Consider the following 12,974-nt stretch of genomic DNA (forward strand, 5'->3'; position numbering starts at 1 on the left):
AAATGTATTTGGCTAAGGTGTATGTAAACTTCCAACTTCAACTGTACATACAGCTGCACACACACATCACACACTGCATCAGACATACATATACATACAGCTACACACACACACGCACACACACACACACTCACACATACACTGCATCAGACATACATATACATACAGTTACACACACACGCACACACACACACACACACACACACACACACACACACACACACACACACACACACACATACACTGCATCAGACATACATATACATACAGCTGCACACACAATCTCTCCGCCTCAGGCACACACACATCACACTCTGAACTAGCAACATCAGCCTTAGCTTGTTCCGATATTACTCCCACATGCATAGTGATATCCTGTACCCGCCCCTTTCCTCTCTCTATCCCCCAGACATCCCAGCGGTGCTAGCGGAGTCTGCAGTGTTTACTCCGGAGGACGGGAGTGGAGGAGGAGGGTTTGTGGTCCACTGGCTCAACAACAAGGACCTGTCCTTCACAACCTCCATGGACCTGTTCATGCTGCAGCTCCGCAAGCTCTCAGAACAGCAGCTGGACCAAGCCACCGACGACGCCCTCGACCAGAACGGCTCCCCCATTAAGTTTGACTTTGGTACGCTCTGTTTCAGAAACCCTCAGATCTACATGTTGTTGTTGTGAGATATATATATATTAACTAGTTCTGAGTAGCTGACCCAGTACAAAACCGTTGTGGAGTCGTGAAATACATCTGGGTAATATCAGTCTGTTCCAAGGTATTCTATACACACTGACATACTCTGCCCCTGTCTAACTCCCTCCCTCCCTCTCTCTCCAGACCTAGATGAGATGTCAGAGAAGGGTTCATCAGAGCATGGTGAGGAGGGGGAGGGTGGTGAGGGCAGCACCAAGGCGTCGTCCCCAGGCTCCAGTAGCTCAGTGCCCCTGCCCTCCATGTTGCTGGAGAGGAAGATGGAGGCGTTAACTCTGGAGTGGAATAAGAGTCCTGACATGCTGTTTACCATCCACCCCAGCGACGGGTCCTTCCTGGTCTGGCACATCAAATACCTGGACGAGTACATCCAGGGGATCTTCAGACAGGTGCAGGTAAGAGGAGACTGCAGCAACACACACGGACATGAAGAAACACACATATTGTACATGGACACACACCTACCAGCATTATCCCCACACAAGAGGAAGCACAATTATGCTCCAATCGGACTATTCCCTCTCTCCCCTCCCTCTCTTTCCATCCCTTTTTCTCCAGGTGTCGTTCTCGTCCCGTATCCCGGTGGCGTTCCCTACAGGCGACGCCAACTCCCTGAGTAAGAACATTCTGATGTACGCCTGCTCCTTCTCCAACGTGGATAGCTCCAACGCTGGGGGGGAGCAGGGGAAGAGGGCCCGCCGGTTGCCCCGTTCTGCCTCTGCTGGGCTGGGTTCCTCAGCCCTCAGCCTCTCTCTGGGCCAAGCTCCAGGCATCGGCCCCGCTGTCATGATGGTGTCCAAACATGTGGACGGGTCTCTCAATCAGGTGAGAGGGAGTGGCAGACTGTGGCTGTGTCCCAAACCCACCTATTCCCTATGTAGTGCACTACTTTTGACCAGGGCTCATAAGAGTATTGAGGTCCTTACATTCATGCTTAAAAGACAAACTACAACCATATAAAGTAAAACAACAAAGATCCCTGTAATAATGTCATACTCTATGATACATAATGTATAATAAACTTGTGTATAGACATTTTGTGACTCAAACTTTTCCTTTCAATCCGTTTCCCTCCAGTGGGCGGTGACGTTCGCCGAGCGCTCGGCATTCTCCAATGTTCTAACCGTGTCTCATACGTTCCGTTACTGCGGTCACCGGTTCCACCTCAACGACCAGGCGTGTCACACCGTCCTCCCCCTACTGCTGACCTCCTCCCACCACAACGCTCTCCTCACCCCCCCCTCCGCCCCCGGCAGCATCGACCTCGACCAGCCACCCACACACACACCTCCCCCCAGAGGACGGCGCAGGTAGGGAGGGAGGAAGGGAGTGTGTGTGTGTGTGTGTGTGTGTGTGTGTGTGTGTGTGTGTGTGTGTGTGTGTGTGTGTGTGTGTGTGTGTGTGTGTGTGTGTGTGTGTGTGTGTGTGTGTGTGTGTGTGTGTGTGTGTGTGTGTGTGTGTGTGTGTGTGGGTGTGTGTGTGTGTGTGTCATAGGAGGAAGCAACGAGGACCCTCTAGGGTGTGTGTTTACAAAATGTTCATGTGAGTGTGTATCAGAAATACGTGTGTGTGTGTGCAAGCGTGTGTGTTTAATCTAATCTCTGTCTTTGACAATCTGTTGTGTGTGTGAGACAAATACACGTTTTATACAAACTCATTATCCAGAGAGACTTATAGTAGTGAATGCATACCTTTTCATACTGGTCGCCCGTGGGAATTGAACCCACAACCCTGGCGTTGTAAGCGCAATGCTCTGCCAACTGAGCCACACACTGTGACAAACTCTGTGTGTGTGATCCCCCAGGAAGCAGCTGCGTAACGCGGCCACCAGGACGTTCCATGACCCGAACGCCATCTACAGTGAGCTGATTCTGTGGAGGGTGGACCACATAGGACCCCTGTCCTGCACTGGAGGGGTGTCAGAGCTGGCCCGAATCAACTCCCTACACACATCAGCCTTCTCCAATGTAGCATGGCTGCCTACCCTGGTACCCAGCTCTGTGCTAGGTTAGCACACACACACACACACACACACACACACACACACACACACACACACACACACACACACACACACACACACACACACACACACACACACACACACACACACACACACACACACACACACACACTGGAATCCATGCACACATCAGCCTTCTCCAATGTAGCATGGCTGCCTACCCTGGTACCCAGCTCTGTGCTAGGTTAACACACACACACACACACACACACACACACACACACACACACACACACACACACACACACACACACACACACACACACACACATACACACACACACAGGAATCCATGCACACATCAGCCTTCTCCAATGTAGCATGGCTGCCTACCCTGGTACCCAGCTCTGTGCTAGGTTAACACACACACACACACACACACACACACACACACACACACACACACACACACACACACACACACACACAGGAATCCATGCACACATCATCCTTCTCCAATGTAGCATGGCTGCCTACCCTGGTACCCAGCTCTGTGCTAGGTTAGCACACACACACACACACACACACACACACACACACACACACACACACACACACACACACACACACACACACACACACAGGAATCCATGCACACATCAGCCTTCTCCAATGTAGCATGGCTGCCTACCCTGGTACCCAGCTCTGTGCTAGGTTAGCACACACACACACACACACACACATACTCTGCAATACAGAACCCATTTCTAGTGTGCTCTGAAGCGTATTGTTGGAGGATGTATATAATCTATAACTGTTCATGTGTGTATCACATGTTCAGACAAGGTACTGGTGAAGTACTCAGATTGTCAAGGGGGGGTTTGGCGACACCTGTAGGGCTTCAAGTTGAAGTTGCAATTTTATTGGGCGTATATACTAACTACATGCAGAACCTTACTCAGAGCGCTCACATTTAAAACAGCGTCTCTCTCCCCTCTATCTCCAGGTACGTACTGTAACAGTTCCAGTGCCTGCTTCGTAGCGTCAGACGGTAAGAACTTACGTCTCTACCAGGCTGTGGTGGACGCCAGGAAACTACTGGACGAACTGTCAGACCCTGAGACCTCAGTAAGTAAACACAGAGACAGACACACAGACACGTACAGATGTCCTCAGTCAGATTAACAGTGAAATCCTGAGATTGAAGGGACTGGAATATTAAAGCTTCAAGGTAGCTGGTTAAAGACTCTGTTAACCTTCCTCCCTATCTTCCCCCCCCTTCTCTCTCTCTCCTAACAACACAACTCATCATAACTCTCTGGTTCCTCTCTCTCTCTCTCTCTCTCTCTCTCTGTCTCTCTATCTCTGTCTCTGTGTCTCTATCTGTGTCTCTCTCTCTTTCTGTGTGTGTCTCTCTTTCTGTGTGTGTCTCTCTCTCTGTGTCTCTCTCTGTGTGTCTCGCTCTGTGTGTCTCGCTCTCGCTCTGTGTCTCTCTCTCTCTGTGTCTCTCTCTCTCTGTGTCTCTCTCTCTCTCTCTGTGTCTCTCTCTCTCTCTCTGTGTCTCTCTCTCTCTCTCTGTGTCTCTCTCTCTCTCTCTGTGTCTCTCTCTCTCTCTGTGTCTCTCTCTCTCTCTGTGTCTCTCTCTCACTGTGTCTCTCCATAGAAACTAGTAGGAGAGGTATTTAACATTGTGAGCCAGCAGTCGACAGCCAGACCAGGCTGCATCATAGAACTAGATGTCATCACTAACCAGGTAAGAAATACCTATCTGACTGTTTCTTTATCGAAGCAGTAAGTCAAATCAAATGTTATTTGTCACATGTGCCGAATACAACAGGTGTAGACCTTGCCGTGAAATACTTACTTACAGGCCCTTAACCACACCTGTCTCTTTATCTAAGCAGTAAGTCAAGAGACCATGCTATATCATTAATCTAGTCACAGGTAAATGGTGGTGCTCAGCGCACAGCGGAAGTATTTTACCTAACATATAGCTTATCAAAATGTGATTTGTTTTTCAATTGTTTGTGGGTCTTTGTAATCTGAGGGAAATATGTCCATCTCTCTCCTTCTCCCTCCCTCTGACCCTCTATCTCTCTCAATTCAAATCAAATGGCTTTTTTTTAAGCAAGTGAAGTCGATAATAAACAAAGGTGAAATAAACAATAAAAATGAACAGTAAACATTACACTCACAGAAGTTCTCTCTCTCTCTCTCTCTCTCTCTCAATAGTGTGGATCTACCACCCAGCTCCTTCATGTTTTCCAGGAGGACTTTATTTTGGGGTATAAACCTCAGGAGGACCCAGAGCTCTACACTACATCCTACCCTTATACCGAGGGTACGGGAGGTTGGAAGGAGGGGGGGAGGGAGGGAGGATTGAGGGTGCGAAAGGATGGACAGAAGAATGGATGGATGAATTATGAATTGTTTAATGTATGAATGACATGATTAGCCTCAGGAGGACCCAGAGCTCTACACTACAACTTACCCTTCTACCGAGGGTACAGGAGGTTGGAGGGAGGGAGGGAGGGGTGGAGAATTGAGGGGCGAAAGGATGGACAGAAGAATGGATGGATGAATTATGAATTGTTTAATGTATGAATGACATGAGCTCTACACACTGAGCTCTACACAGAGCTCTACATACTGACCTTCCTTCAACTCAGGATGGACGGATGGATGGATGAATTGATGAATGAGTGGATGACTGAACTGAAGAACTTGTAAAAGCGTTGTTGTGTTTCTCTCCTCTCCAGAGTACCACCCTACTCCGTTCTCTGAGAAGTTCTTCCTGGTTGTCATAGAGAAGGATCTGAACATGAACTCTGTGCTGCAGATGTGGCACCTGCACCTACAGTCCGTGCAGGCCTGTGTGGGTGAGTACCTAACCACAACCTAACCTAACCACAACCTAACCTAGGCCTGTGTGGGTGAGTACCTAACCACAACCTAACCTAACCACAACCTAACCTAGGCCTGTGTGGGTGAGTACCTAACCACAACCTAACCTAACCACAACCTAACCTAGGCCTGTGTGGGTGAGTACCTAACCACAACCTAACCTAACCACAACCTAACCTAGGCCTGTGTGGGTGAGTACCTAACCACAACCTAACCTAACCACAACCTAACCTAGGCCTGTGTGGGTGAGTACCTAACCACAACCTAACCTAACCACAACCTAACCTAGGCCTGTGTGGGTGAGTACCTAACCACAACACAACCTAACCTAGGCCTGTGTGGGTGAGTACCTAACCTAACCACAACCTAACCTAGGCCTGTGTGGGTGAGTACCTAACCACAACCTAACCTAGGCCTGTGTGGGTGAGTACCTAACCACAACACAGCCTAACCTAGGCCTATGTGGGTGAGTACCTAACCTAACCACAACCTAACCTAGGCCTGTGTAGGTGAGTACCTAAGTACCTAACCACAACCCAACCTAACCACAACCTAACCTAGGCCTGTGTAGGTGAGTACCTAACCTGACCCAACCTAACCCGGTATAATAGAGTAACGTACAGTAGGCCCCGGTATAATAGAGTAACGTACAGTAGGCCCCGGTACAGTAGGCCCCGGTATAATAGAGTACAGTAGGCCCCGGTATAATAGAGTACAGTAGGCCCCGGTATAATAGAGTACAGTAGGCCCCGGTATAATAGAGTACAGTAGGCCCCGGTATAATACAATAATGTGCAGTAGGCGCCAGTATAATAGCGTAACGTACATTAGACCCCGGTATAATAGAGTAACGTACATTAGACCCCGGTATAATAGAGTACAGTAGATCCCAGTATAATAGAGTAACGTACATTAGACCCCGGTATAATAGAGTAGCGTACATTAGACCCCGGTATAATAGAGTAGCGTACATTAGACCCCGGTATAATAGAGTAACGTACATTAGACCCCGGTATAATAGAGTAACGTACAGTAGACCCCGGTATAATAGAGTAACGTACAGTAGACCCCGGTATAATAGAGTAACGTGCAGTAGACCCCGGTATAATAGAGTAACGTGCAGTAGACCCCGGTATAATAGAGTAACGTGCAGTAGACCCCGGTATAATAGAGTAACGTACATTAGACCCCGGTATAATAGAGTACAGTACAGTAGACCCCGGTATAATAGAGTAACGTACAGTAGACCCCGGTATAATAGAGTAACGTACAGTAGACCCCGGTATAATAGAGTAACGTACAGTAGACCCCGGTATAATAGAGTAACGTACAGTAGACCCCGGTATAATAGAGTAACGTACAGTAGACCCCGGTATAATAGAGTAACGTACAGTAGACCCCGGTATAATAGAGTAACGTACAGTAGACCCCAGTATAATAGAGTAACGTACATTAGACCCCAGTATAATAGAGTAACGTACAGTAGACCCCAGTATAATAGAGTAACGTACAGTAGACCCCAGTATAATAGAGTAACGTACAGTAGACCCCAGTATAATAGAGTAACGTGCAGTAGACCCCGGTATAATAGAGTAACGTACATTAGACCCCGGTATAATAGAGTAACGTACATTAGACCCCGGTATAATAGAGTAACGTACATTAGACCCCGGTATAATAGAGTAACGTCCATTAGACCCCGGTATAATAGAGTAACGTACATTAGACCCCGGTATAATAGAGTAACGTACATTAGACCCCGGTATAATAGAGTAACGTACATTAGACCCCAGTATAATAGAGTAACGTCCATTAGACCCCAGTATAATAGAGTAACGTACAGTAGACCCCAGTATAATAGAGTAACGTGCAGTAGATCCCAGTATAATAGAGTAACGTACATTAGACCCCAGTATAATAGAGTAACGTGCAGTAGACCCCAGTATAATAGAGTAACGTACAGTAGACCCCAGTATAATAGAGTAACGTACAGTAGACCCCAGTATAATAGAGTAACGTACAGTAGACCCCAGTATAATAGAGTAACGTACAGTAGACCCCAGTATAATAGAGTAACGTACATTAGACCCCAGTATAATAGAGTACAGTACAGTAGACCCCAGTATAATAGAGTAACGTACAGTAGACCCCAGTATAATAGAGTAACGTACATTAGACCCCAGTATAATAGAGTAACGTACAGTAGACCCCAGTATAATAGAGTAACGTACAGTAGACCCCAGTATAATAGAGTAACGTACAGTAGACCCCAGTATAATAGAGTAACGTACAGTAGACCCCAGTATAATAGAGTAACGTACATTAGACCCCAGTATAATAGAGTAACGTGCAGTAGACCCCAGTATAATAGAGTAACGTACAGTAGGCCCCGGTATAATAGAGTAACGTACAGTAGACCCCGGTATAATAGAGTAACGTACAGTAGACCCCGGTAAAATAGAGTACAGTAGACCCCAGTATAATAGAGTAACGTACATTAGACCCCGGTATAATAGAGTAGCGTACAGTAGACCCCAGTATAATAGAGTAGCGTACAGTAGACCCCAGTATAATAGAGTAACGTACAGTAGACCCCAGTATAATAGAGTAACGTACAGTAGACCCCAGTATAATAGAGTAACGTACAGTAGACCCCAGTATAATAGAGTAACGTACATTAGACCCCAGTATAATAGAGTAACGTACAGTAGACCCCAGTATAATAGAGTAACGTACATTAGACCCCAGTATAATAGAGTAACGTACAGTAGACCCCAGTATAATAGAGTAGCGTACAGTAGACCCCAGTATAATAGAGTAACGTACATTAGACCCCGGTATAATAGAGTAACGTACATTAGACCCCGGTATAATAGAGTAACGTCCATTAGACCCCGGTATAATAGAGTAACGTCCATTAGACCCCGGTATAATAGAGTAACGTACATTAGACCCCGGTATAATAGAGTAACGTACATTAGACCCCAGTATAATAGAGTAACGTCCATTAGACCCCAGTATAATAGAGTAACGTGCAGTAGATCCCAGTATAATAGAGTAACGTACATTAGACCCCAGTATAATAGAGTAACGTACAGTAGACCCCAGTATAATAGAGTAACGTACAGTAGACCCCAGTATAATAGAGTAACGTACAGTAGACCCCAGTATAATAGAGTAACGTACAGTAGACCCCAGTATAATAGAGTAACGTACAGTAGACCCCAGTATAATAGAGTAATGTACAGTAGACCCCAGTATAATAGAGTACAGTACAGTAGACCCCAGTATAATAGAGTAACGTACATTAGACCCCAGTATAATAGAGTAACGTACATTAGACCCCAGTATAATAGAGTAACGTACAGTAGACCCCAGTATAATAGAGTAACGTACATTAGACCCCAGTATAATAGAGTAACGTACATTAGACCCCAGTATAATAGAGTAACGTACATTAGACCCCAGTATAATAGAGTAACGTACAGTAGACCCCAGTATAATAGAGTAACGTACATTAGACCCCAGTATAATAGAGTAACGTACATTAGACCCCAGTATAATAGAGTAACGTGCAGTAGACCCCAGTATAATAGAGTAACGTACAGTAGGCCCCGGTATAATAGAGTAACGTACAGTAGACCCCGGTATAATAGAGTAACGTACAGTAGACCCCGGTAAAATAGAGTACAGTAGACCCCAGTATAATAGAGTAACGTACATTAGACCCCGGTATAATAGAGTAACGTACATTAGACCCCAGTATAATAGAGTAACGTACATTAGACCCCAGTATAATAGAGTAACGTACATTAGACCCCAGTATAATAGAGTAACGTACATTAGACCCCAGTATAATAGAATAACGTACATTAGACCCCAGTATAATAGAGTACAGTAGATCCCGGTATAATAGAGTAACGTACATTAGACCCCAGTATAATAGAGTAACGTACATTAGACCCCAGTATAATAAAGTACAGTACATTAGACCCCAGTATAATAGAGTAACGTACATTAGACCCCAGTATAATAGAGTACAGTAGATCCCAGTATAATAGAGTAACGTACATTAGACCCCAGTATAATAGAGTAACGTACATTAGACCCCAGTATAATAGAGTAACGTACAGTAGACCCCAGTATAATAGAGTAACGTACAGTAGACCCCAGTATAATAGAGTAACGTACAGTAGACCCCAGTATAATAGAGTAACGTACATTAGACCCCAGTATAATAGAGTAACGTACATTAAACCCCAGTATAATAGAGTAACGTACATTAAACCCCAGTATAATAGAGTAACGTACATTAGACCCCAGTATAATAGAGTAACGTACATTAGACCCCAGTATAATAGAGTAACGTACATTAGACCCCAGTATAATAGAGTAACGTACATTAGACCCCAGTATAATAGAGTACAGTAGATCCCGGTATAATAGAGTAACGTACATTAGACCCCGGTATAATAGAGTAACGTACATTAGACCCCGGTATAATAGAGTAACGTACATTAGACCCCGGTATAATAGAGTACAGTACAGTAGATCCCAGTATAATAGAGTAACGTACATTAGACCCCAGTATAATAGAGTAACGTACAGTAGACCCCAGTATAATAGAGTAACGTACATTAGACCCCAGTATAATAGAGTAACGTACATTAGACCCCAGTATAATAGAGTAACGTGCAGTAGACCCCAGTATAATAGAGTAACGTACAGTAGGCCCCGGTATAATAGAGTAACGTACAGTAGACCCCGGTATAATAGAGTAACGTACAGTAGACCCCGGTAAAATAGAGTACAGTAGACCCCAGTATAATAGAGTAACGTACATTAGACCCCGGTATAATAGAGTAACGTACATTAGACCCCGGTATAATAGAGTAACGTACATTAGACCCCGGTATAATAGAGTAACGTACATTAGACCCCAGTATAATAGAGTAACGTACATTAGACCCCAGTATAATAGAGTACAGTAGATCCCGGTATAATAGAGTAACGTACAGTAGACCCCGGTATAATAGAGTAACGTACATTAGACCCCAGTATAATAAAGTACACGTACATTAGACCCCAGTATAATAGAGTAACGTACATTAGACCCCAGTATAATAGAGTACAGTAGATCCCAGTATAATAGAGTAACGTACATTAGACCCCAGTATAATAGAGTAACGTACAGTAGACCCCAGTATAATAGAGTAACGTACAGTAGACCCCAGTATAATAGAGTAACGTACAGTAGACCCCGGTATAATAGAGTAACGTACAGTAGACCCCAGTATAATAGAGTAACGTACAGTAGACCCCGGTATAATAGAGTAACGTACAGTAGACCCCAGTATAATAGAGTAACGTACAGTAGACCCCGGTATAATAGAGTAACGTACAGTAGACCCCAGTATAATAGAGTAACGTACAGTAGACCCCAGTATAATAGAGTAACGTACAGTAGACCCCAGTATAATAGAGTAACGTACAGTAGACCCCAGTATAATAGAGTAACGTACAGTAGACCCCGGTATAATAGAGTACGTACAGTAGACCCCGGTATAATAGAGTAACGTACAGTAGGCCCCGGTATAATAGAGTAACGTACAGTAGGCCCCGGTATAATAGAGTAACGTACAGTAGACCCCGGTATAATAGAGTAACGTACAGTAGACCCCGGTATAATAGAGTAACGTACAGTAGACCCCGGTATAATAGAGTAACGTACAGTAGACCCCGGTATAATAGAGTAACGTACAGTAGACCCCGGTATAATAGAGTAACGTACAGTAGACCCCGGTATAATAGAGTAACGTACAGTAGACCCCGGTATAATAGAGTAACGTACAGTAGACCCCGGTATAATAGAGTAACGTACAGTAGACCCCGGTATAATAGAGTAACGTACAGTAGACCCCGGTATAATAGAGTAACGTACAGTAGACCCCGGTATAATAGAGTAACGTACAGTAGACCCCGGTATAATAGAGTAACGTACAGTAGACCCCGGTATAATAGAGTAGCGTACAGTAGACCCCGGTATAATAGAGTAACGTACAGTAGACCCCGGTATAATAGAGTAGCGTACAGTAGACCCCGGTATAATAGAGTAACGTACAGTAGACCCCGGTATAATAGAGTAACGTACAGTAGACCCCGGTATAATAGAGTAACGTACAGTAGACCCCGGTATAATAGAGTAACGTACAGTAGGCCCCGGTATAATAGAGTAACGTACAGTAGGCCCCGGTATAATAGAGTAACGTACAGTAGGCCCCGGTATAATAGAGTACGTACAGTAGGCCCCGGTATAATAGAGTAACGTACAGTAGACCCCGGTATAATAGAGTACGTACAGTAGACCCCGGTATAATAGAGTAACGTACAGTGGACCCCGGTATAATAGAGTAACGTACAGTAGACCCCGGTATAATAGAGTACGTACAGTAGACCCCGGTATAATAGAGTAACGTACAGTGGACCCCGGTATAATAGAGTAACGTACAGTAGACCCCGGTATAATAGAGTACGTACAGTGGACCCCGGTATAACGGAGTACGTACAGTGGACCCCGGTATAATAGAGTAACGTACAGTGGACCCCGGTATAACGGAGTAACGTACAGTGGACCCCGGTATAACAGAGTACGTACAGTGGACCCCGGTATAACGGAGTACGTACAGTGGACCCCGGTATAATAGAGTAACGTACAGTGGACCCCGGTATAACTAGAGTAACGTACAGTGGACCCCGGTATAACGGAGTAACGTACAGTGGACCCCGGTATAACGGAGTAGTACAGTGGACCCCGGTATAACGGAGTACGTACAGTGGACCCCGGTATAACGGAGTACGTACAGTGGACCCCGGTATAACGGAGTAGTACAGTGGACCCCGGTATAACGGAGTACGTACAGTGGACCCCGGTATAACGGAGTAACGTACATTGGACCCCGGTATAGCGGAGTACGTACAGTGGACCCCGGTATAACGGAGTACGTACAGTGGACCCCGGTATAACGGAGTACGTACAGTGGACCCCGGTATAACGGAGTAACGTACAGTGGACCCCGGTATAACGGAGTACGTACAGTGGACCCCGGTATAACGGAGTAACGTACAGTGGACCCCGGTATAACGGAGTACGTACAGTGGACCCCGGTATAACGGAGTAGTACAGTGGACCCCGGTATAACGGAGTAACGTACAGTGGACCCCGGTATAACGGAGTACGTACAGTGGACCCCGGTATAACGGAGTAGTACAGTGGACCCCGGTATAACGGAGTAGTACAGTGGACCCCGGTATAACGGAGTAGTACAGTGGACCCCGGTATAACGGAGTACGTACAGTGGACCCCGGTATAACGGAGTAAGTACAGTGGACCCCGGTATAACG

General features: G+C 45.7%; 1 protein-coding gene across 2 annotated transcripts in view; it reads left to right on the plus strand.

Moving 5' to 3' along the window:
- Positions 1–12,974, plus strand: part of dmxl2 (Dmx-like 2) — a 129,507-nt gene that overhangs the window by 45,310 nt on the left and 71,223 nt on the right. For both annotated transcript variants that reach the window (XM_071401014.1, XM_071401015.1), the window contains exons 10-18: positions 410–628; positions 833–1,101; positions 1,265–1,531; positions 1,784–2,016; positions 2,511–2,713; positions 3,676–3,797; positions 4,333–4,422; positions 4,902–5,010; positions 5,429–5,548. In XM_071401014.1, coding sequence (XP_071257115.1) covers positions 410–628; positions 833–1,101; positions 1,265–1,531; positions 1,784–2,016; positions 2,511–2,713; positions 3,676–3,797; positions 4,333–4,422; positions 4,902–5,010; positions 5,429–5,548 — 1,632 coding nt within the window. The remainder of the gene's footprint in view (positions 1–409; positions 629–832; positions 1,102–1,264; positions 1,532–1,783; positions 2,017–2,510; positions 2,714–3,675; positions 3,798–4,332; positions 4,423–4,901; positions 5,011–5,428; positions 5,549–12,974) is intronic.

This window comes from Salvelinus alpinus, chromosome 5 (genome assembly GCF_045679555.1).
Source record: "Salvelinus alpinus chromosome 5, SLU_Salpinus.1, whole genome shotgun sequence".
NCBI classification, from domain to species: domain Eukaryota; kingdom Metazoa; phylum Chordata; class Actinopteri; order Salmoniformes; family Salmonidae; genus Salvelinus; species Salvelinus alpinus.